Genomic DNA, 20,596 nt, shown 5'->3' with positions numbered 1-20,596 from the left:
TTAAGGGAGAGAAAGCCAAATTTCCCCCCTGCATTGGTCCACCGTTAATGTCAACCCCAGTATTTTATTTTTAAATGAAACCTTATAGACAAATCCATTCAATCTTAATCAGAATGACCATAAGATGGGATTCTCATCATCTCTTTACACATTTTTGTTAAAGAGCAGATCAGTGCCTTAAGAAAACCTTGTGCTTTTATTCCAGTGCTCAATTTATGGAAAAATAAAATAATACCTTTTTGAATGTAGTCATTATATTCACACAGAGAATTTCTTTTACAAGATTAATTTTTACAAACCTTCCACAACTTGTTCAAACCTTTAGCTTTATCTTATTTAACTGAAAACAATCCTTTAACCATCTAGGCAAAAATTTACATTCCCATGGCTTCTTATAATCTTTTACCAAAAACATATTTTACTTTCTTTACACACCTTGCATGTCTTTTTTATATAAACATCACACACATAACACATATATAACTACACAGATAGACAAAAGATGCAGTAGTTTTCAGATTTTTCATCTGTCGATCTACTAATTGGATTACTGGCCTCGGGGTGGAGCTCTTCACGAAACAGGGCCAGGAAAACACACAGTTTCTACGGCTTAATAAGCAGGTATAACTGGAAGACAAGAATAGATTTTGAGAGGGATCTATCATAGCACTTTTAATTCTTGGGGTTCTGAGGAAAACAGGGTTTTTCCCCCAAAGTAGGGTCCTTGGTGACTTTTCTGTTTTTCCCAAGGAGTCCCATGCTCTCCGAAGTTATCTTAGGGCCTCTCATGTGTGCATTAAGAGTGGCAAGACAAAACGGAGAAAAATAGTCAACTGTGAAGAAAATAAAAAAAAAAGAACTTCTTTCCAGCAAAACAAGATCCAAGAGAGAAAAAAAATACGTAAAGGCCTTTTAAGTATACATATAGCTTGGATATCCACTTTTAATTAGGCTTTTTTTTTTTTTTTTTGAGACGAGTCTCGCTCTGTCTTAATTAGGCTTTTAACCATAGTGCTCTATTAAAAAAAAAAAATCCTTTTAAATCTCCTATTACCCAATTCTAGCCATGCCAAGTGGCCAGTATTTCTGGCTTTGAACTTTACCAAAGGTAACCTCCCAGGTGCTCAGAGAAAAGAACATTTGAGCCAGTTCATGGAGGGGAAGAGAATCAGCAAATGGTAAATGTCACACAGATATCAAACCGGAAAGGACTCTTTCCCCAAGCCAGGATTGAACCTGTGACACCATTGTAAAATGGTGAAGCCACAGCTACTGAGCCACAGCATTGGACAATCTCCACTGCCCCTCCCAGAAGGAGTCTAGAGTAGTTAATTTTGAGTTTGCAAAGACTTCCAACTACTTAAGATGATTTTACAGCTAACTATGACATGAACGCCAAAATTCCTGGTCTGGATGGTGGAGACTGAGAGAAAGTACTGCACGTGGTTATAAGGGAACCTTTTCAAATCTGTAATTTGAACTAACTTTTAGATAACTTCTGAATTACACAAAATTCTACTTTTTCTCACTAATAACACAACCCTTTCTGGCATATTTTGTATTCAGAATTATGTGTTAATTAGAATTCTTATCCTTAGTAACCCAAGGATATCCTTAGTAACCTGAAACTTTAATGAAACCATAAAAAAAAACAAGAAATTCTGAAGTATCAGATATGGGCATTTATAGATAAGAACATTTGCATAATTTTAGAAACGTATTTCCCCATATCACCACCCTTTCTTAATTGAAAATGACCCAGATAGTAAATGAGCATCAAAATTAAGATTGTAATTTACCCAAAAAAGTTTACCTAAAACATTTATCCCATTTACTGTACTCAATTCCTTCATTTTCAACAGTTTATCTGGATTACTTCTGCAAACTGAGATATTAGACACTATAATTGTTTTAATAGCCAGTGAACATCCATGCTCACCTAAACCTAAGTAAGAGCCTCAAAGTTAAATATACAGATATTTTTACCGATAACTCAGATGACTTGGCTAACAACATTAAATTACTCTCATTTATCCAAAAAAAAAAAGACATGCAAATCAAGATCATTTTGTTTTGGCTGGGTTTATAGTTTTATAACCTTATATGCCAAACCCTGACACCTCAAAATATCTAGCAGAGACAAATATAAAATCCAGACAAAAATGTATGTTGACAATTCTGAAGGCATTTCTAGTTTTGTTTTATCAATAGTTTTCAAACCAGCTTATTTATACTTAAGTCATGTGAACTTGAAATTTTCTTAGACTTGTGTACTTAATTTAGAGCACTCTTTTACTTATAAGCCAATTTGGTAGACACAACATTTAATAGTAAGTATATATACAAATAAACACATCTAGATAGGTACACACACACACACACACACACAGATCCAATAGCTTTTACCTTGGAACTCTAGCCGTGAGATAGCAATACAGGCTCAACAGTTTTACTTTGTATGCCCCAATAGATAATCCAATGAAGGCTGTGAACCAAAATTGTGGGTAAAGCAGTTTCCATGGCAGTTTGATTTTTAAAGGGCAAACCTCCCCAGGCTCCAAAGAACACTGGGGCCAAACAGCACCAAAGGAGAGCATCACTCATTAACCAGGCCCCCTGCTTAGAGCAGCAGCACAAAAGCCTGCCTGGGTACATGCAACTCCATCCCACTTTCCCATTCAGCAGCAAACTCCAGATTCCAAACAATATTGGGACCAAACAGTATTGCAAAATTTCCCATTCTCATCTGTGAGAGAAAATTCTAAGGAGGGCTTAGTACTGGACCTCAGAACCTCTGCCTAGGGTGTCCCCTTTGGAGAGGTTGAAGTCTGGAGTTCGATCCCCTGAGGCATCCGCCTTTGGGGTCCACTCTTAGAGTGTCAGACGTCTCTGACCTTAGGTGGGCACCAATCCCACTTTGCATGTTTTCCCTCCAAAGGCAATGGCCTACTATGAGCTTTCCTTTGGTTCCTGGGTGTAATCCCCAACTTTTAGCATCCTCGTAATTTGATAAGGCCTTGCTTTCCCATGCTTCCCGTTCCACTAAAGTGATAGTCATGAACTGTAATGATAGGCACTGGAGGCTGAGTGGGTTTCTTTTGTCCTTAGCCAGTCAAATAGGGGAAGGGAAGAATTTAGCATAAGAAGAGAACTCAAATGTGTTCGAGTTCAGTCCAGATTAGCTGCACCACATGTAGGGATTGGGGACCACAACCGGAAATGATAGAAAAGAGTCCTTACCTCTTCCAGGGAGGGCAACTATCCTTATTCATTCCTTGGCCTTCGGGCAACACTGGAGAGTGGCCCTGGCCAGAAACCTGCAGTTGCCTCCATGTTTAGATGCTGCCCACCAAGGATCCTGAGTTGGAAAGGAAAAGAGAGAGAGAGATTCCCCTGGATGGTGCAGAAAGGAACAGGTGAAAAATAAACCCCACACTTTGGGCTTACCACCTGGCTGGCTAACCAAAACATGTTCCCAGTGTAGGGTGTCCAGGTTCTTGGCATTTTGAACAAAGAATTGGACAAAATGCACAAACACAGCAAGCAAAGAATGAAGCAACAAAAGCAGAGATGTATTGAAAATGAAAGCACGCTCCACGGGGTGGGGGCGGGCCCAAGTAAGCAGCTCAAGGGCCCAGTTACAGAATTTTCTAGGGTTCAAATATACTCTCAAGGTTTCCCGTTGGTTACTTGGTGTATGATGTTTCCTGCCATAGCTGAAGTAGAGTTACAAAATTATTTACTTGGCTTTAGAAGGTTGGGGGCTTTCCATTTAATTTAGTTCTAGGAAGCCCTTAGGTTCCCTGCCTGCAGACCCTATTTCCTGCCTCAGTCCCAGCTATCCGGGAGGCTGAGGTGGGAGGATCACTTGACCCTGGGAAGTTGGGGTTCCAGTGAGTAGTGGTCGTGCCACTGCCCTCATGTCTGGGTGACAGAGTGGGACTGTCTTGAAAACAAAAACAAAACAAAACAAATGTTAAACCAGATCACCCTGAAGAAAAAGTAATTAATAAAAATAAAAGGCTTTTAGGCCAGGCACAGTCGCTCATGTCTGCAATCACTGCACTTTGCAGGGGCCAAGCCACAAGAATCACTTGAATCTAGGAGTTTGACATCAGCCTGGGCAACATAGCGAGACCTTGTCTCCGCAACAACAACAACAACAAAAAATTAGCTGGGAAAGGTGTGCATCTATAGTCCCAGCTACTTGGAAGGCTGAGGTGGGAGGATCACCTGAGTCCGGGAGGTCAAGACTGCAGTTAGCTGTGATCACATCACTGCACTCCGGCCTGGGTGACAAAGTGAGACCCTGTCACAAAAAATAAATAAATAAATAAAATAATGCATTTGCATGGCAAAACACCCAAAACTATAAGCGAAGTCAAAAGACAAATCACAACCTGGCTTTTTTAAAAGTTGCAATTCCTGCCACCAAAGAGCCAATTTGCCTAATTTGTATAAAGTTCCTAGAAATCAATGGGAACAGAAAAACACATTGAATAGAAAAATGGGCAAAGAACATGAATAAGCTGTATGCAGAAAAAGAAATACAAATAGTTTGTAGACATATGAAAACATGCTCAAACGCATAGGAAGAGAAGCACAAATATAAGAGTGCCTGGCCCAGTGTGGTGGTGGCTCACGCCTATAATCCCAACACTTTGGGAGGCTGAGGCGGGCAGATCACCTGAGGTCAGGAGTTGGAGACCAGCCTGGCCAACATGGTGAAACCCTGTCTCTACTAAAAATACAAAACTTAGCTGGGCGTGGTGGCATATACCTGTAGTCCCAGCTACTTGGAGACTGAGGCACAAGAATCACTTAAACCCGGGAGGCGGAGTTTGTAGTGAGCTGAAACCACACCACCGTACTCCAGCCTGGGTGATAAAGCAAGATTCTGTCTCAAAAAAAAAAAGGAGAGAGAGAGAAAAGAAAAAAGAAATAAAACAATGCTACCACAAAACTCACACTTGCACCCTCTCCTCAGATATAACCTCCATCCTGAAGCTCATCTGTATGCTTCCTGTTGGTGTTTTTTAAATTTTGCTATATCTTTATGTCCTCATAAGAATGTATACTATCATTTGGTGTTTTAAAGCGTACATAAATGCTGTCATCCTGAACAAATCCTCTCGCTAACTGCATCTTTAACTCTATACCGTATTTTCAAGATTTATGCATGTTGATCCACGTAGCTCCCTAGTTCCCTTTAACTGCTGTAAGATATTCTGTTGTGTCAATATATGACAATTTATGCATCGCTTTGTTGACAGATAATTGGATTTTTAGTTTTTTGCCTTTATAAAAATCACTGCATCTTTTTGCACATGTCTACTTGTGCATATGAACTGAAGTAAAATTACTGGGTCTTAGTGTAAATATGTTGTTTTAGTTCACTTTGTGCTGCTGTAACAGAATACCATAGATTGGGTACTTATAAAGAAAACAAATTTATTTCTCATAGTTCTGGAGGATGGGAATTCCAAGATCCATTCACAGGCAGGTTCAGTTGTCTGAGGAAGGCTTTCTTCCCACATCCTCACTTGGCAGAACAGAAGGGCTGGGCTGATGCTGTGTGAAGCCTCTTCTATAAGGGCCTTAGTCTCATTCCCAAAGAGGAGCTCTCATAACCTAATCACCTCTTAAAGGCGCCCCCTCAATACTATGACATTCAATTTCAACATCTGAATTTTAGAAGGGAACATGCAAACCATGGCATATGTTTTTATCTTTACTATCACTAAATTGTCCAAAGTGATTGCAACAGTGATTTATATACTCAACCCACACAGTGTAAGAATTTTTCCTTTCTAGCTGGGCATGGTGGCTCACGCCAGTAATCCCAGCACTTTGGGAGGCCGACATGGGCGGATCACTTGAGGCCAGGAGTTGGAGACCAGCCTGGCCAACACAGTGAAACCCCATCTCTACTAAAAATAGAAAAAATTAGCTGGGTGTGGTGGTGCATACCTGTAATCCTAGCTACTCAGGAGGCTAAGGCATGAGAATCACTTGAAGCTGGGAGGCTGAGCTTGCAGTGAGTCGAGATCGTACCATTGCACTCCAGCCTGGGTGACAGAGCGAGACTCTGTCTCAAAAAAAAAAAAGAAAAAAAGAAAAAAAGATTTTCTTCTTTCTCCCCACAACCCTTCCTAACTCTTAAGGGTCAGGTAGTTGGGGAGAAGCTTCAGGAGACAACACAACACCTCTGATACATCTTCCTTTGCCTTTCATATATTGTGAAAGCTTCTAGGTTTAAAGCACTTTAAGGATGTTTAGAGCAATACTTCATTATGCTGGAGCATAATGGAGGAAGGGAACTAACTCAATTCTTTTACTAACTGGCAAAAGAGCCTTTACCAGAACATTCCACAGTCAGGAGTTCTTAACCTTCTTTGTGTCTTGAATGAAGAATAAACAACAATGTAGTAAAGTTTACAGACCTTTTCTCAATGATTCAAAGTGCATAAAATATAGAGAGTTACAAGGGAAATCTATTTTTTCCCCCAAAGATGCTGGATATAAAAATACTTTTTAATTGTGATATAGTAATGTGTGTTTGTTAATTAAATAAGATCTGGCAGTAGTTCTATTCACAGATAACTGCTGTGAATTTGAAGTAACGAAGAGCACAATAATATTTCAAAATATTTGTACCAAATCAATGTGATATAAAAGTATCTGTAATTTCTTTTGATGACAGAGTCACAGATACTGCTAAGACTACTGTAACTTGTTGCTTACATTCATAATAGAAGGAAATGCTGTATTTTAGTTAGAGGTTAGTGAAATAAGGATGTAATTTTACCCTTGTCCAAGTTCATGGACTTGATTGTTCTGTCCACAGAGGCCCAGACTTGATCATCAACACTTCTAGGTACAACAGAACTCTGGTCAATTGAGTAAGAAACAGATCAGACTCAAGCTCTGGAAAGTATTTGGCAAGGCATAAATAACCATTATTCCATTCAAGTAGCAATTGCTGTTCTATACAAAAAAATGTGATGATGTGGTGCAATGGGTTATAACTGTGGAAAATCATCTTGATGGAGTGGACACCAAAGCTGCAAAGGCTGAGGTCAACACTGAAGGCCAGGGGACATTAGAAAATCAACATCAAAACATCAGGCTGTGCAGTCAAAGGCAAGGAAAAGAAAAGTTTCTTTTATTAAAGACTGTCATAGTATTAATAAATGGAAAATTTCTTCTGCCGAAAAACGTTAGGTTATATCTCTCAATGCTTTGCTCAAAAATGGATTCCATTCACTTAGCATATTGTCACTGTATTTTATGAAGAGTATCTTTAATAATCTTACCCTGTGATCCTATACCATTTCTTACCTTTTAAAGTATAATTGTCTCTGTTATCGTGTCTATGAATCTAAAATCACTGCTATGTTTTGAGTGGTCCTATACTTTGTCAGTAGCAGTATTGAAACCAAGAGGCTCGCAGTTGTGGGAAAAATAGGTATTAATGTAAGATCCACTGGCTTTTACATTTCTCAGTAGTGAGCTTTCTTTTTTTTTTTTTTTTTTAAGATGGAGTCTCACTTTGTCGCCCAGGCTGGAGTGCGGTGGTGTGATCTCAGCTCACAGCAACCGCTGCCACCGGGTTTCAAGCAATTCTCCTGCCTCAGCCTCCTGAGTAGCTGGGATTACAGGCGCCTGCCACTGCACCTGGCTAATTTTTGTAGTTTTTAGCAGAGATGGGGTTTCACCATCTTGGCCAGGCTGGTCTTGAACTCCTGACCTCATGATCCACCTGCCTCAGCCTCCGAAAGTGCTGGGACTACAGGTGTGAGCCACTGCACCCGGCCCCGTGAGCTTTCTTTTAAATATAAACTTAGGTACAAAGGTGATATATTAACTAACAGACACACAGAATTCTGTCATGGATTTAGTGAAGTAAATAATCTCCCTTAGAAGTAAGAAATGTGGGCAATGTATTATAGTTTTTGAAATGTAGTAGGTAAGTTTCATGAGCCTTTTGTGAAGAAGACTAGTTGATGCATTCTTTCATTCGTTCAAATATATATCAAGAACCCCATTCAAGGCTCCACCACCAGCCAGTGAGCAGACTTGGCCCCCATGCTTACCTCTCTTCCTTCTCCAATTTTTTTTTTTTTTTTTTTTGAGACGGAGTTTTGTTCTTGTTGTCCAGGCTGGAGTGCAATGGCGCGATCTTGGCTCACCACAACCTCCACCTCCCAGGTTCAAGTGATTATCCTGCCTCTGCCTCCCAAGTAGCTGGGATTACAGGCATGCACCACCACGCCCGGCTAATTTTGTATTTTTAGTAGAGATGGAATTTCTCCATGTTGGTCAGGCAGGCCTCGAACTCCCGACCTCAGGTGATCCGCCCACCTCGGTCTCCCAAAGTGGTGGGATTACAGGCGTGAGCCACCATGCCTGGCCTCCAATTTCTATTCTTTCCCCCCTTTCTTCCTTCTTTCTTCGTGCCAGCTGCCACCGACCATTCTCTCCTGCTGCTGCTAGCGGCATTCTTCCCCTTGAGCCCCTTTGCACCTCGATTCTTACTTCACTTCTCCTTTATCCTTCTTTTTAACTCTTGCTGTCCATCTCATCAAGAAGAAAATACCTTATGTCCCCTTTGTCCTCCTTTCTAGCCCAAAGTTTTCCTGTCCCAACTCTGTCTTTAATGAGAAAAAATGTTCCATGCAACTTTGCCCTAAACCAACTCCTACTTCTGAAAACAAAACAAAACAATTAGCTAGGAAAATGGAGATGCATACCACTTTTCTTCTGACTGGCCAATGTTTCTCGTTCCCAGGTGAATCCAGAGCAGAGTATGTCTGCTCCTAGGCACATAGTTGCAAAGATTGACCAACGTGCAGCCAAGATTGACAGTGGTTTCAAACGCAGTGACTCGTGCACAGTTTCTTTTTCTTGACTTTTCAGTGTATAATCAAAATACTGAGAAAACATATTTCAGTATGTTACTACGTTTGTTAAAGGATTTGGGACATTGTAGCAGGAAGGCACTCTCATGGCGGGCGATGATGGTTGGCAGGTTAACTAGATCGTTACTGTTGCTGTTTCTCTAATGACCACCTCCACTTCTGTGTTCTTAGCAGCTGTGGTAGAAATAGTCATTACGGTGTATTGATCTCTTACTATAGGCTAAGCCCTTTTATGGATGGTCTTACTAATCCTCACAAAACTCCAAGAGGTTGGTATTTGCATTTTACAGGTAAGGAAACTGAGATTCTGAGAGGTTTTAACTGAGAGGTTAAAAATCACTTGCCCGAGATCACATAACTTAAATATCAGAAGCTAGGATTTGAAACTAGTTCTTTCAGACTTCAGAGCTTATTTTCTTAATCTTTATGCTGCCTGTAAGATGCTGGAAAAAAAATTGGCCACGGAAATTACAAAAGCCCAGCTGCCCGGGCTCACTCAGCACAGGGCAGGTATCTCTATGTCATCACCAGCTCCCTGGGCCCACTCAGAGCAGGGCAGGTAGCTCTGTGCCCTCGCAAGAGAAGGCTCTTGACAATGGTCAGTTTTAGACATCAGTGGTGTTATAGTTCCAGTTTCCCTTTCTAAAAAGTCAGTGAAATGTGAAGTACATTGGAGAATGAAATCTTTTGAGAAAGTTCTGTCTCCTTTATTGGTAAAAGTTAATTATCTAGGAAATTTGTTTATTTAAAATAGCTCATTGCTGGATAAAGAAGGTATCACGTCATGTTAACAAACTAATTTGTGTTATGTTTAAAAGACTGAATTTTAAAATGCACTAGGTTAAGTTTCCTTGTTTTGGTGACATGAAATATAAGAATGGGTTATAAAGTTATTCCCAAAGAAAATGATATTCGAGTACCTTTTTGTGTGTGTGTGTGTATATATGTTCCCTATTTAATGGGGGCTGTTCCTACAGCTAAGAAGAAATTTCCCAACTTGTTTGTCTTCTTGGAAGATTCCTCCTCATGTCTCAAAATCTTCCCAGTCAGAAGCTCTACTCGATATAACAAATAATGGATTACACTTGGCTCCCCTGCAAACACTCACAGATGAGGAGATGATGATAAAGAGTTCAGGTAAGTAAATTTATGAGTATCACCTTTTTCTCCCCAGACAGGATCTCTGGAGCACAGTGGCGCAATCCTGGCTCCCTGCAGCCCCACCTCTGGGCTCAAGCTATCCTGCTTCAGTGTCCTGAATAGCTGGACAAATGTCACCTTATTATTCGTCTGGTCATGAATTGGGTCTACAATATGAAGTCACATATGACAGGATTGAAAGATACGTTCATCTAAATTTGTGAATGTAGTTTTTTTGACATAAATTCTTTTTGAAGAAAAGCAATGCATATCCAAGATTAAAATGACAGAATAAAAGGCTATGTAGTTAAAAGTGAAGGCTTTCCTGCCCATGTTCTGTAGTTCCCCAGTTCTTGCCACCTTGTTACCAGTTTCTTATATAGCCTTGCAGAGTTAGAAGTACATTTATATTCCACTTTTCTTTAGATAGTGGGTTTTGTTGTTGTTGTTGTTTGTTTTTTTGAGACGGAGTCTCACTCTGTCACCCAGGCTGGAGGGCAGTGGCACAATCTTGGCTCACAGCAACCTGTGCCTCCTGGGTTCAAGCAATTCTCCTGCCTCAGGCTCCTGAGTAGCTGGGACTACAGGTACGTGCCACCACGCCTGGCTAGCTTTTTGTATTTTTTTTTTTTTTGATAGTAGAGACATGGTTTCACCGTGTTAGCCAGGATGGTCTCGATCTCTTGACCTCGTGATCTGCCCACCTTGGCCTCCCAAAGTGCTGGGATTACAGGCGTGAGCCACCATGCCCGGCCTAGACAGTGGGTTTTCATACTTTATGTGGAATTTAAATTTTACCTTTATCTATGAAACACCTGTGGTTGAAACAGGGTGCCCGAAGGAAGCAGAAGTTGTATACCACTAAACCTTAAAGCAGTTTGCATTCATTTATTTATAGGTATAGGTGTAGATGTAAAATTATGATCTATTTAAAAATCCGTAGCAGAACATCAGAATGTTGTTCTTAGAGAATATGGATGGTAAGTGTATTCGTTTTCTATTGCTGGGTATTGAATCACTCCAAACTTAACAAGTTAAAACAGCGCCCGTATAGTGGCTCAGTCTGTAGGTCAGAAGTCCAGCTGGAGCAAGTCCAGGCTCAGGGTCTCAGAAGGTCAACATCAGTGTGTCAGTTGGGCTGTGTTTTTGTCCGAAGCTCAAGGTCCTTCCAAGCTCCCATGGTTGTATCAGTACACAGTGCTTTGCAGTTGCAGGGCTGAGGTCTTGTTGCCCAGCTGGCTGTTAGCCAGAGGTTGTCCCCAACTCCTGGAGGCCTCTGTATTCCTTGCCATGTGGTTCCCTCCATCTTCAAAACCAGTAACTTTCCCTCCCAGCATCAAGTCTCTCTCATCCTTAAAACGTGTTTGACCAGAAAGAGCCCCATCTTTCTTCAGGGCTCGCCTGATTAGGTCAGGCCCCCCAACTGTCATCTCCCTGTTTTAAGGTCAGCTGATTTGGGAGCTTGATTGTACCTGTAAAATCAACTTCACAGCAGCACTTAGATTCATGTCTGAATAACTGAGAGAGGACATGTATACACCAGCGGCTGGGAATCTTGGCACTGTCTTAGAACTCTGTCACAATAAGTAAATTTCTTTTCTTTATTTATTTTTTGAAATGGAGTTTTGCTCGTTTTGCCCAGGCTGGAATGCAATGGCACTATCTCGACTCACTGCAACCTCTGCCTCCTGGGTTCAAGTGATTCTCCTGTCTCAGCCTCCCAAGTAGCTGGGGTTACAAGTGCGTGCCACCACGCCTGGCTAATTTTGTATTTTTAGTAGAGATGGGGTTTCACCATGTTGGCCAAGCTGGTCTCGAACTCCTGACCTCAGGTGATCCACCAACCTCGGCCTCTCAGAGTGTTGGAATTATAGGCTTGAGCCACTGCACCCAGCTAGTAAATTTCTTTTCCTTTGTTCCCTCACCTTTTAGATATGGTCTCAGGGAAGTGAATTTGGGATGGCTAAGGAAAAACAGGGTGAGTCGTCAAATAGTTTTACATAAATCAAAGAATTTGCTTAGAGTATCTTGATTCTCTGTCTTCAGTCGTATTTATTTCTTTAGTACCCACCTAGTCTAAGCACAGAAGCAATAAAGATGGGCAAGAAAAAATATCACTGCTTTTAAGGAACTCAGAGTCTAGTGGCAAAGACAGTCAAATAAAGGAAATAGTTTCAAAATAACATGGTAAATGTCATGGAGGTATTTGGGGAGCAAAGCAGAGGACACCTAGAATTTGCTAGGTGTGGCAGAAGCGGGCTAAGGAAGCAGTCAGGAAAGGCTTCTCAGAGAGTGTGGAGCTTGAGCTGTACCATGAAGGACAAAGTGCAGTTGGCCAGTTGGACAAGGGAAGGGAAGAGATTCTACATAATGGGAGTCGCCCGTGCAGAAACAAAGGAATACTGAAGCAAGTCGCATGCACTAAACTCTGAGTTTAACCCTGTTGCCTTCTCTACCGACTTGGTTACGTTGGTAGTAACCCTAAGAAGGTATTTTCATCAAAATGAATTCTAAATGCATCTAAGTCTTAAAAACATTAAAAAATGAAATAGTGGTTTTCAACCGGGGCAAGCTCGCCCCCAGAGGACATTTACCAATATTTAGAGACATTTTTGATTGCCACAACTTAGAAGTGGGGATGCTCCTGGCAGCTAGTGGGGTAGAGGCCGGGATGCTGCTCAACATCCTGCAATGCACAGAACAGCCTCACAACAAAGACTCACTTGCCCCAAAATGTCCATAGTGCCGAGGTGGAGAAACCCTGTTCTGTATGACCACACAGCTATGAAAAGGACCAGGTTAGATGGGATATGCTGACATAGAAAGATCATCAAGATATAGTTGAGGGAAGCAAGGCACACACCAATGTGTATCTCCTGATTCCTATGTGTGAACCTGCGTGTGTACAGGTAAGTATAGATGATTTTCAAAGAAAAGTTTTCAGAAAGAATACATAATAAATTTAAAATTAGTCACCTTTGGGTAGAGTGGAGCATGGCTTTCGTGTTTCATTTTGTGCTTGTGTTTTTGCACCATCTACACATATCATTTATTTTGTGATGTCATCAAGAGTTACAAAGGGATATGGGGAACTACACCTTTCTCTGTTGAAAAGAAAACTTTATAAATTCTATTTTAAAAATATAAGAAGGGTACCTGTGTATATTTTAACTTAGTTAAAATGTAAAATTTTATCAGCAAAGTATTAATGTGACTGTAACTTTAACATAGACTTATCAGTAATTCTTTTTCCTACAGTTAAAAAATTTGCTGAGGAACAAATTGCACCTTTGGTTTCAACCATGGATGAAAATTCGAAAATGGATAAATCAGTAATACAAGGATTATTTCAACAAGGGGTATATTTTATAATTCTTCTAGTTTCAAGCTTTTATAAAAACATTTTGGTGTTAAAATATAGGCACATTTTTAAATTCAGGGACTGTAATGATAGCACAATGAACCCTTCATTTCCCAGTCAAAATTACCTGTTTTCTTTTTTTGATTGAAATCGTACTTAATATTTATGTACTTAAAAGTTTTTAAAAACGGAATTAACATTTTTAATTGGAAATACTATATATTTTAAGGAAAAGTTTGGAAGTAAGATGGTAATTTATTTGTATCTTTAGACCAGTGGTTCTCAACTGGGGGTAGTTTTGCCCTCCAGGGGACATTGGGCAACGTCTAGAAACATCTTTGGTTGCCACAGCTGAGGTGTGCTACTGGCATCTAGTGGGATAGAGACAAGGCATGCTGCTCAACATCCTGTAGTGCACAGGACAACTGCCACAACAAAGAATTATCCAACCCAGTGCCACCGTGAAGAAACCCTACTTTAGATAGTAACACTTCATAGCATAGTTTATATTCTACCTGAATCTCTAGGTAAGTGATAAACTTAGAAGCAGAGGTGATACATGAATTCCACATTAAGCAGGCAACAGATTCCCATCTTTCCAAGTCATATAGCTCTTTAATGGAAATACAACATATGAAATAGATACAAGTAAAACCACTCTCACTGTGATAGGGGAGAGGCTATTAGCATAGGGGCTTCTAGAAGAACATTTTTTAAATCACCACACTCATCATTTCTCACTTCTCCAGAGGTATAAAATATTTATTTTTTTATTTTTAATACTAAAGATGTCCCAGAACAAGTGGCTGGTATTCAGAGCCATTGGCCTAAATCTTGTCTGCCATCCGATTTGAAAAATAACCATTGCCACTTAGCTAGATAGTTTTATTTATTTCTGTTTTAAAGCAACCAGCTTTTTTTATACCGTGCGTAGTAGCGATTCTTCCATCTTTCTTTTGGCAGTCGAACTCTTGGGAAAATGGAATCTTGTGTGGAGCCATAGTGGTCAAACAGGAGGCCGATGTGGAGAAGAGATGGACTCTGTGAGTCCATTCCTCAGCCAGGTTTTATTTCTATTGCTTGCAGACCCTCTCGGCTTCTGGAAGCAGTCTCACGGTTTCACAGCATGAGATCTCCCCTGTGGTGGTCATTTCTGCAGCGGGGCTGTCTGCAGAGTGATGCATTGCCTGCACCCAGCTACTCATCTCCACAAACCGCTGCTGCGCAGATGCAGCCTCACCTGCCTCGTTACTCCCATTGTCATGGCTTTTTGGCATAATGGCTTGCAAAAACAATATTTCCACTTTGGGAGAGATTAGTGACTTTTTTAGAGAAGCAATGTCTCTGACATCTGTTCAAGACATTGTAATGAGGTAGCCAGAGTGCCCTACTCAGTCCTCAGGCAAACTCAGATCCTTCCGTTCTTCCTCATTTCTAGTTTTATCACCATTCAGTCACTCCCATTTCTGGTTGTTTTCCTGTTGTAGCCCAAAATGTAACAGCCACAGCCCTGACTGCAGCATAGTGTGACTCCAGGAATGTCTAGAGAGAAACTAAGAGAATTATCCTTCTATTAACAGCGGTGGGCTTTGAATTACACAGGCACACATTCTCTTTGTGAAATTGAGAGTAATCTGTGAGCTTCAGTAGTGATGGAACGGGGTTGTTGGAAAGGCTTGGCTGGCACTGGTCATATTTACAGGCACCTGTTCTTTGGCTAGTGTGACTCTAGCAAACACCACCACCTCTGCTAACCATCCTGAACTTTTGAAGGTGGCATAAAACGAATGGTCATTCAATTATTAACTTGTCGAAAAAGTCAAGGTGAAAGAGCCTGACTGGAAGAAACTTTGCCAAATGAAAGCATAGACATTCCCATTGAGGAGCAGGCTATTTTCTTCTGTTTCCTTATTACATTGAAATCAGCATAAGATGAGTAGGGCATGTTGAAAAACCAAAACCCCACCTACATTCTTTAAGCAGGCAACAACAGTTCTTAGCAAGAAAGGTCATCTAAGTATATTTATATAAGATATTTTCTCATTCCATTAAGCTATACTTTAAAGCATTTTACCTTTCATTATTTTTTTAATCCCAAAAGGAAGCAAATGATGGAATATAATTTTATCCTTTTCAAATATACAGTTTCTGTTACAGATTTTTTTGTTACCTATGGAAAAATTGCCATACCAAATTAAAATAAAATATACATACAAAATTTTAAAATTAAGAATAAATATGGTGGCCAGGCGCAGTGGCTCACACCTGTAATCCCAGCACTTTGAGGGGTTGAGGCAGGTGGATCACCTGAGGTCGGGGGTTCGAGACCAGACTGGCCAACATGGCGAAACCCATCTCTACTAAAAATAATAATAATAATAATAATAATAAAATTAGCTGGGCGTGATGGTAGGCACCTGTAATCTCAGTGACTTGGGAGGCTGAGGCACGAGAATCACTTGAACCCGGGAGGTGGAGATTGCAGTGAGATGAGATCGCACCAGTGCACTCCAGCCTGGGAGACAGAGCAAGACAAAAGCAAATATGGTTACATTTTATTTTTTAACTTGTTCTTGTAAGAAATTTCCCCATATAAAAATAGCTTTCTTAATCTATGTTGCCTTGTTTTTTCTTTAGTTGATGGGTATTGCAGTTGACCCAAAATATGGAGGTACAGGAGCTTCATTTTTATCCACTGTGATCGTGATAGAGGAATTAGCCAAAGTTGATGCATCTGTGGCTGTCTTTTGTGAGGTCCAGAACACACTCATTAACACACTGATTGGAAAACATGGAACAGAAGAACAAAAGGCCACCTATTTGCCTCAGCTCACTACAGAAATGGTGAGTTGAGATAAATTGTTGATCTAATGGATCTTATCTTTAGTCAGTTTACAATATTTTCAGGAAAAAAGTAGCTGCAATGTTGACCTTACTATCCAAGACCACAGTGCAGTATCATTAATTCAAGCAATGCTCAATAAATTAATGCTGCTGCAAAAGTACACTCTACCTCTTGATTGTCACTTGAAAATTTAGAAAATAATCATCAGATAATAAAATTATTTCTTTTTGTCCTAATTATATTTTCTAATACCTTTGTTGATGGTTTCATTTACATTGTGATGTGTTTCCACTGTGATTATTAAAATCAATTTCAATGAGTATGTGTTTGTAAGTCTTTAAATTTGTCTTGGACAAATAGGGTATATTTTTGGAAAATAATACTTTCAGAACACCATTGCTATTTTCATAAATATAGACTTTTTTAAAAAGCAGCTAAAGATTTGATTTACAAATGTCCATTTTTACATAAGTATTTGTTATACAGAGTATAAATATAGTTATTAATTTGGACTTTTTTTATCCCATATGTAGGTAGGAAGTTTCTGCCTCTCAGAGGCTGGAGCAGGTAGTGACTCATTTGCTTTGAAGACCAGAGCTGATAAAGAGGGAGATTATTATGTCCTCAATGGATCAAAGATGTGGATCACCAGTGCTGAGTACGCGGGACTCTTTCTGGTGATGGCGAATGTAGACCCTACCATTGTAAGTTTGAAAACGAAATTTCTTTCTTTTTCCAAACTCCTTCTTTTCGCTTTCTTTATCTTTTCATCCTTCTGTTTCCTTTTTATGACTTCATCTTGAACTCTTTAGTCTTCTCAGTACTGAAAATGTCAGACTTGAGCTGACATTTTTTTGCTTTATTTATTAATCTCCTAAAGTAAATATTGTTGACAAAATTATTAGTTAGAGTTGGCCCACCATATCCATGGATTCAGCCAACTCCGGATTGAAAATATTTGGTAAAAAAAAATAAAATTCTGCAAAGTTCCAAAAAGTAAAACTTGAATTTGCTTTGTGCCAAGTACCATGTTGAATTCATGTGAATAAAGTGATGTGCATGCATTATATTAGGTATCAAATAATCTAGAGATGATTTAGAGTCTACTGGAGCATGTGCACAGGTTATATGCAAATATTACACCATTTTATGTAAAGTACTTGAGCACTGTCAGATTTTGGTATCCATGGGGGGTCCTGGAACCACTCCCCCACAGATATGGAGGGATGACCGTTTGTGGAGGACCAATTGTTACTTATCTCCTGATGTGTTATGTAGTAAGCTCATCTTTTTTTCTTTTCCTATTTTTTTTTTTTTTTTTTGATATGGAGTCTCACTATATCCCCCAGGCTGGAGTGCAGTGGTGTGATCTCACCTCACTGCAACCTCCTCCTCCTGAGTTCATGCGATTCTGCTGCCTCAGCCTCCCAAGTATGTGAGACTACAGGTGCGCACCACCATGCACAGCTAATTTTTGCATTTTTTGTAGAGACAGGGTTTCTCCATGTTGGCCAGGCTGGTCTCGAACTCCTGACATTGGGTGATGTGTCTGCCTCGGCCTCCCAAATTGCTGGGATATAGGCGTGAACCAGTGCACCCGGCCCTAATCTTTAATTTTGTTGAATTTCCAATTTTCTATTTAGTAATGAAGAATTTAAGTACCTATTTAGTACATTTATTTTAAAGAATATTCAGTTGGAAAATAGACATATAGCAAAATGATAAATACATTTTTTCATCGGTAAATACAATATTTTCACTAATGTAACAATTGAATTAAATTGTTAAAACTTTTTTTCTTTTTTTTTTTGAGACGGAATTTCTCTCTGTCGCCCAGGCTGGAGTGCAAGGCCGTGATCCCGGCTCACTGCAATCTCTGCCTCCTGGGTTCAAGCCGTTCTCCTGCTTCCGCCTCCTGACAGGCACCTGCCACCACGCCCAGCTGATTTTTGTATTTTTAGTAGAGACGTTGTTTCACCATGTTGGCCAGACTGGTCTCAAACCCCTCACCTCAGGTGATCCGCTCAACTCGGCCTCCCAAAGTGCTGGGGTTATAGGCATGAGCCACCATGCCCGGCCTAAAACTTTACATAGTAAAATTAAATTGAGAACATGGCATTCTCATGATTATAATCGTGTAATAATAATTTTAACATTTATAATGGCCTCTGAAAAAGTGAAAGAAATGGTAAGGTTCTTGGATCTCATGTCCTCTAGTTGCCCTCATTTCATAATGCCCTTGTTGCAATTCTGAGTCCGTTAGTATTTATTACTAAAGTCCATTTGTAGTTTTCTTTTTACTTCAACTCTTTAGAAACAAGGCGTTTTATAAATCCAAGTGGTAATAGCGTTTTAAATCTTCTTTTTAGGGATATAAGGGAATTACCACCTTCTTAGTAGATCGTGATACTCCGGGCCTTCATATCGGGAAACCTGAAAACAAATTGGGGCTCAGAGCTTCTTCCACCTGCCCAGTAACATTTGAAAATGTCAAGGTGGGTGTCTTAGACTAATCAGTAAAAGACTGATATGAAATAAGCCTTGCGTGGAGCCACAGGAGGTGTGCAAGACAGGTGTCAAAATATTAAGTGGCTATAAGCACGCGCAGGAGAGTATTTTGTAAAACCCTGAACAGTGCTCTTTAGTCATGACCAGACAAATGTACTTTTCACAAAAGTGGAAACCTTTCTGCCCAGAAGCTGTCCTGGGAAGCAAGTGTCAAGAATTCATACCATTTATGTTTTATAACTTATGTACTTCTGACCATGTGTACTTTATGAGCTTGAGACTTGTGAACCAAACGGGGCTGCAGGGAAGGAAGTCTGGTGTCAGTGCGCTAAAGGCCACAAGATGGGGGTGTTGCTCAGTGAGAACGGAAACAGCCAGGCTATAAACGTGAGCAGCAGCAGATCGGGGATGTTAGTGCTGGTGCTGTAGAACTCTCTGTAGGTGGGTCAGGTGGTGGTGGCTTTTCCACCACTCATCACAGAGCCTAATCTTTTTTTGCATGGCTGTGGGGAGCAAGGGGGAGGATGTCTTTACAGATGTCATTTGGGCTTCACTACTTCACCCCAACTGTTTTCCTCATTCTTACTTTCCCATTTCTTTCTCCATTCTTCCCTGCTCACTCCCCCAGCTACCCATGTTGTAAAACTAAGTATAGTTTTTTATTATTCCTAATTCTTTGATTTTTTTGAACTGTGAATAAGCATTTTCGTCTGTTTCTTCTCTCTTCCTCTTTCTCTTTCTTGTACATACACCTGTGTACACACACGCACACACACATATACCCCACAGTTGATTTTTATGAGGATGAATGATCTGAACAGCAGAAAGGCTTACTACACTTGTTTTTGCAAGTATTTGCAGATTTTTGTAGTTCCTAATCTGTTATCTTACACTGTAACCTACAGATAAGAATTGGGTGGCAGGGGTATTAATGTATGTTATTGATGAATTCTATGAGATTCCCTTACTCTAGATTCACTCATCCATTCAATACCTGTGCAAGGCTCTGGAGGATGCAGTCATGAACAGCATGAACTTGAGTCCTTTTCCTCAGAGAGCTGTGGAAAAACAGTGTAGAGGGAGCCAGAGATGCCGGCAAGTTCTGTGAGACGGCTAGCACACGAATTGGGAGTCTATGCCTACTTACAAATACATAATCAAAATGAATCGTGCAAAATGAAACTGAGAAATAAGTGCACATTTGTATTTTCAGGTTCCAGAAGCCAATATCTTGGGACAAGTTGGGCATGGCTATAAGTATGCCATAGGGAGTCTTAATGAAGGTAGAATAGGAATCGCTGCGCAGGTAAGTCCAATGTTAACTCTTCCGTGATGCGAGTCAATTAAAATGTGAAAAGGAAAAAATACAATGAGACCAGTGAAAATTTGGAAGCTTGTGGACACAAGATGGCATCATTCCCTTACATGAGGGATAGAATGGCTTCTGATTATTTCTTTCAAATTCCCTTTTGGTCAATTATGTCAGTGTCTGTAGAACCAAACAATGGCCTGGTGGTAACAGTGTTTCTGCTTTGAGAACATTAAAGTATTATCTAATACCTGAACCAATAACTTTTAAAATGTATTGTAAATTAAATATGGCACTTAAAAAATACCTACTTTTCAAAGCATGAAATTCATTCTGGAAGGAATTTTTTACATTAAGGATAAATAATATTTATTCCACTGTGTAGTAAAGATCTCTTACCTATAGTTAATAAAAAATTTGTTGCTTACTGTTTTGCATGTGAAAACTGGGCAATTTTTTTGGCGGCACATGAAATAAAATAGCCACAGTTAAGTAGATATATAAAATGAGAA

The 20,596-nt window shown here is 40.0% G+C and overlaps 2 protein-coding genes across 2 annotated transcripts in view; one reads left to right on the top strand and one right to left on the bottom strand.

Annotated features, from left to right (window-relative positions):
• Positions 1 to 3,577, bottom strand: part of IKZF5 (IKAROS family zinc finger 5 (Pegasus)) — a 29,288-nt gene extending 25,711 nt beyond the window's left edge. Inside the window, exon 1 of the mRNA XM_011930221.1 lies at positions 3,241 to 3,577. The gene's annotated coding sequence lies outside the window, so the exon portion shown is untranslated. The remainder of the gene's footprint in view (positions 1 to 3,240) is intronic.
• The window catches only part of ACADSB (acyl-CoA dehydrogenase, short/branched chain), a 38,063-nt gene that overhangs the window by 7,430 nt on the left and 10,037 nt on the right, over positions 1 to 20,596 (top strand). Inside the window, exons 2-7 of the mRNA XM_011930223.1 lie at positions 9,899 to 10,058; positions 13,320 to 13,420; positions 16,060 to 16,266; positions 16,801 to 16,971; positions 18,637 to 18,762; positions 19,989 to 20,081. Of these exons, the coding sequence (XP_011785613.1) occupies positions 9,899 to 10,058; positions 13,320 to 13,420; positions 16,060 to 16,266; positions 16,801 to 16,971; positions 18,637 to 18,762; positions 19,989 to 20,081 (858 nt within the window). The remainder of the gene's footprint in view (positions 1 to 9,898; positions 10,059 to 13,319; positions 13,421 to 16,059; positions 16,267 to 16,800; positions 16,972 to 18,636; positions 18,763 to 19,988; positions 20,082 to 20,596) is intronic.

This window comes from Colobus angolensis, unplaced genomic scaffold, assembly GCF_000951035.1.
Source record: "Colobus angolensis palliatus isolate OR3802 unplaced genomic scaffold, Cang.pa_1.0 Scaffold85, whole genome shotgun sequence".
In the NCBI taxonomy this organism is placed as follows: domain Eukaryota; kingdom Metazoa; phylum Chordata; class Mammalia; order Primates; family Cercopithecidae; genus Colobus; species Colobus angolensis.
The sequence above is the reverse complement of the archived record's forward strand: the minus strand, read 5'-3'. Positions and strand labels throughout refer to the sequence as shown.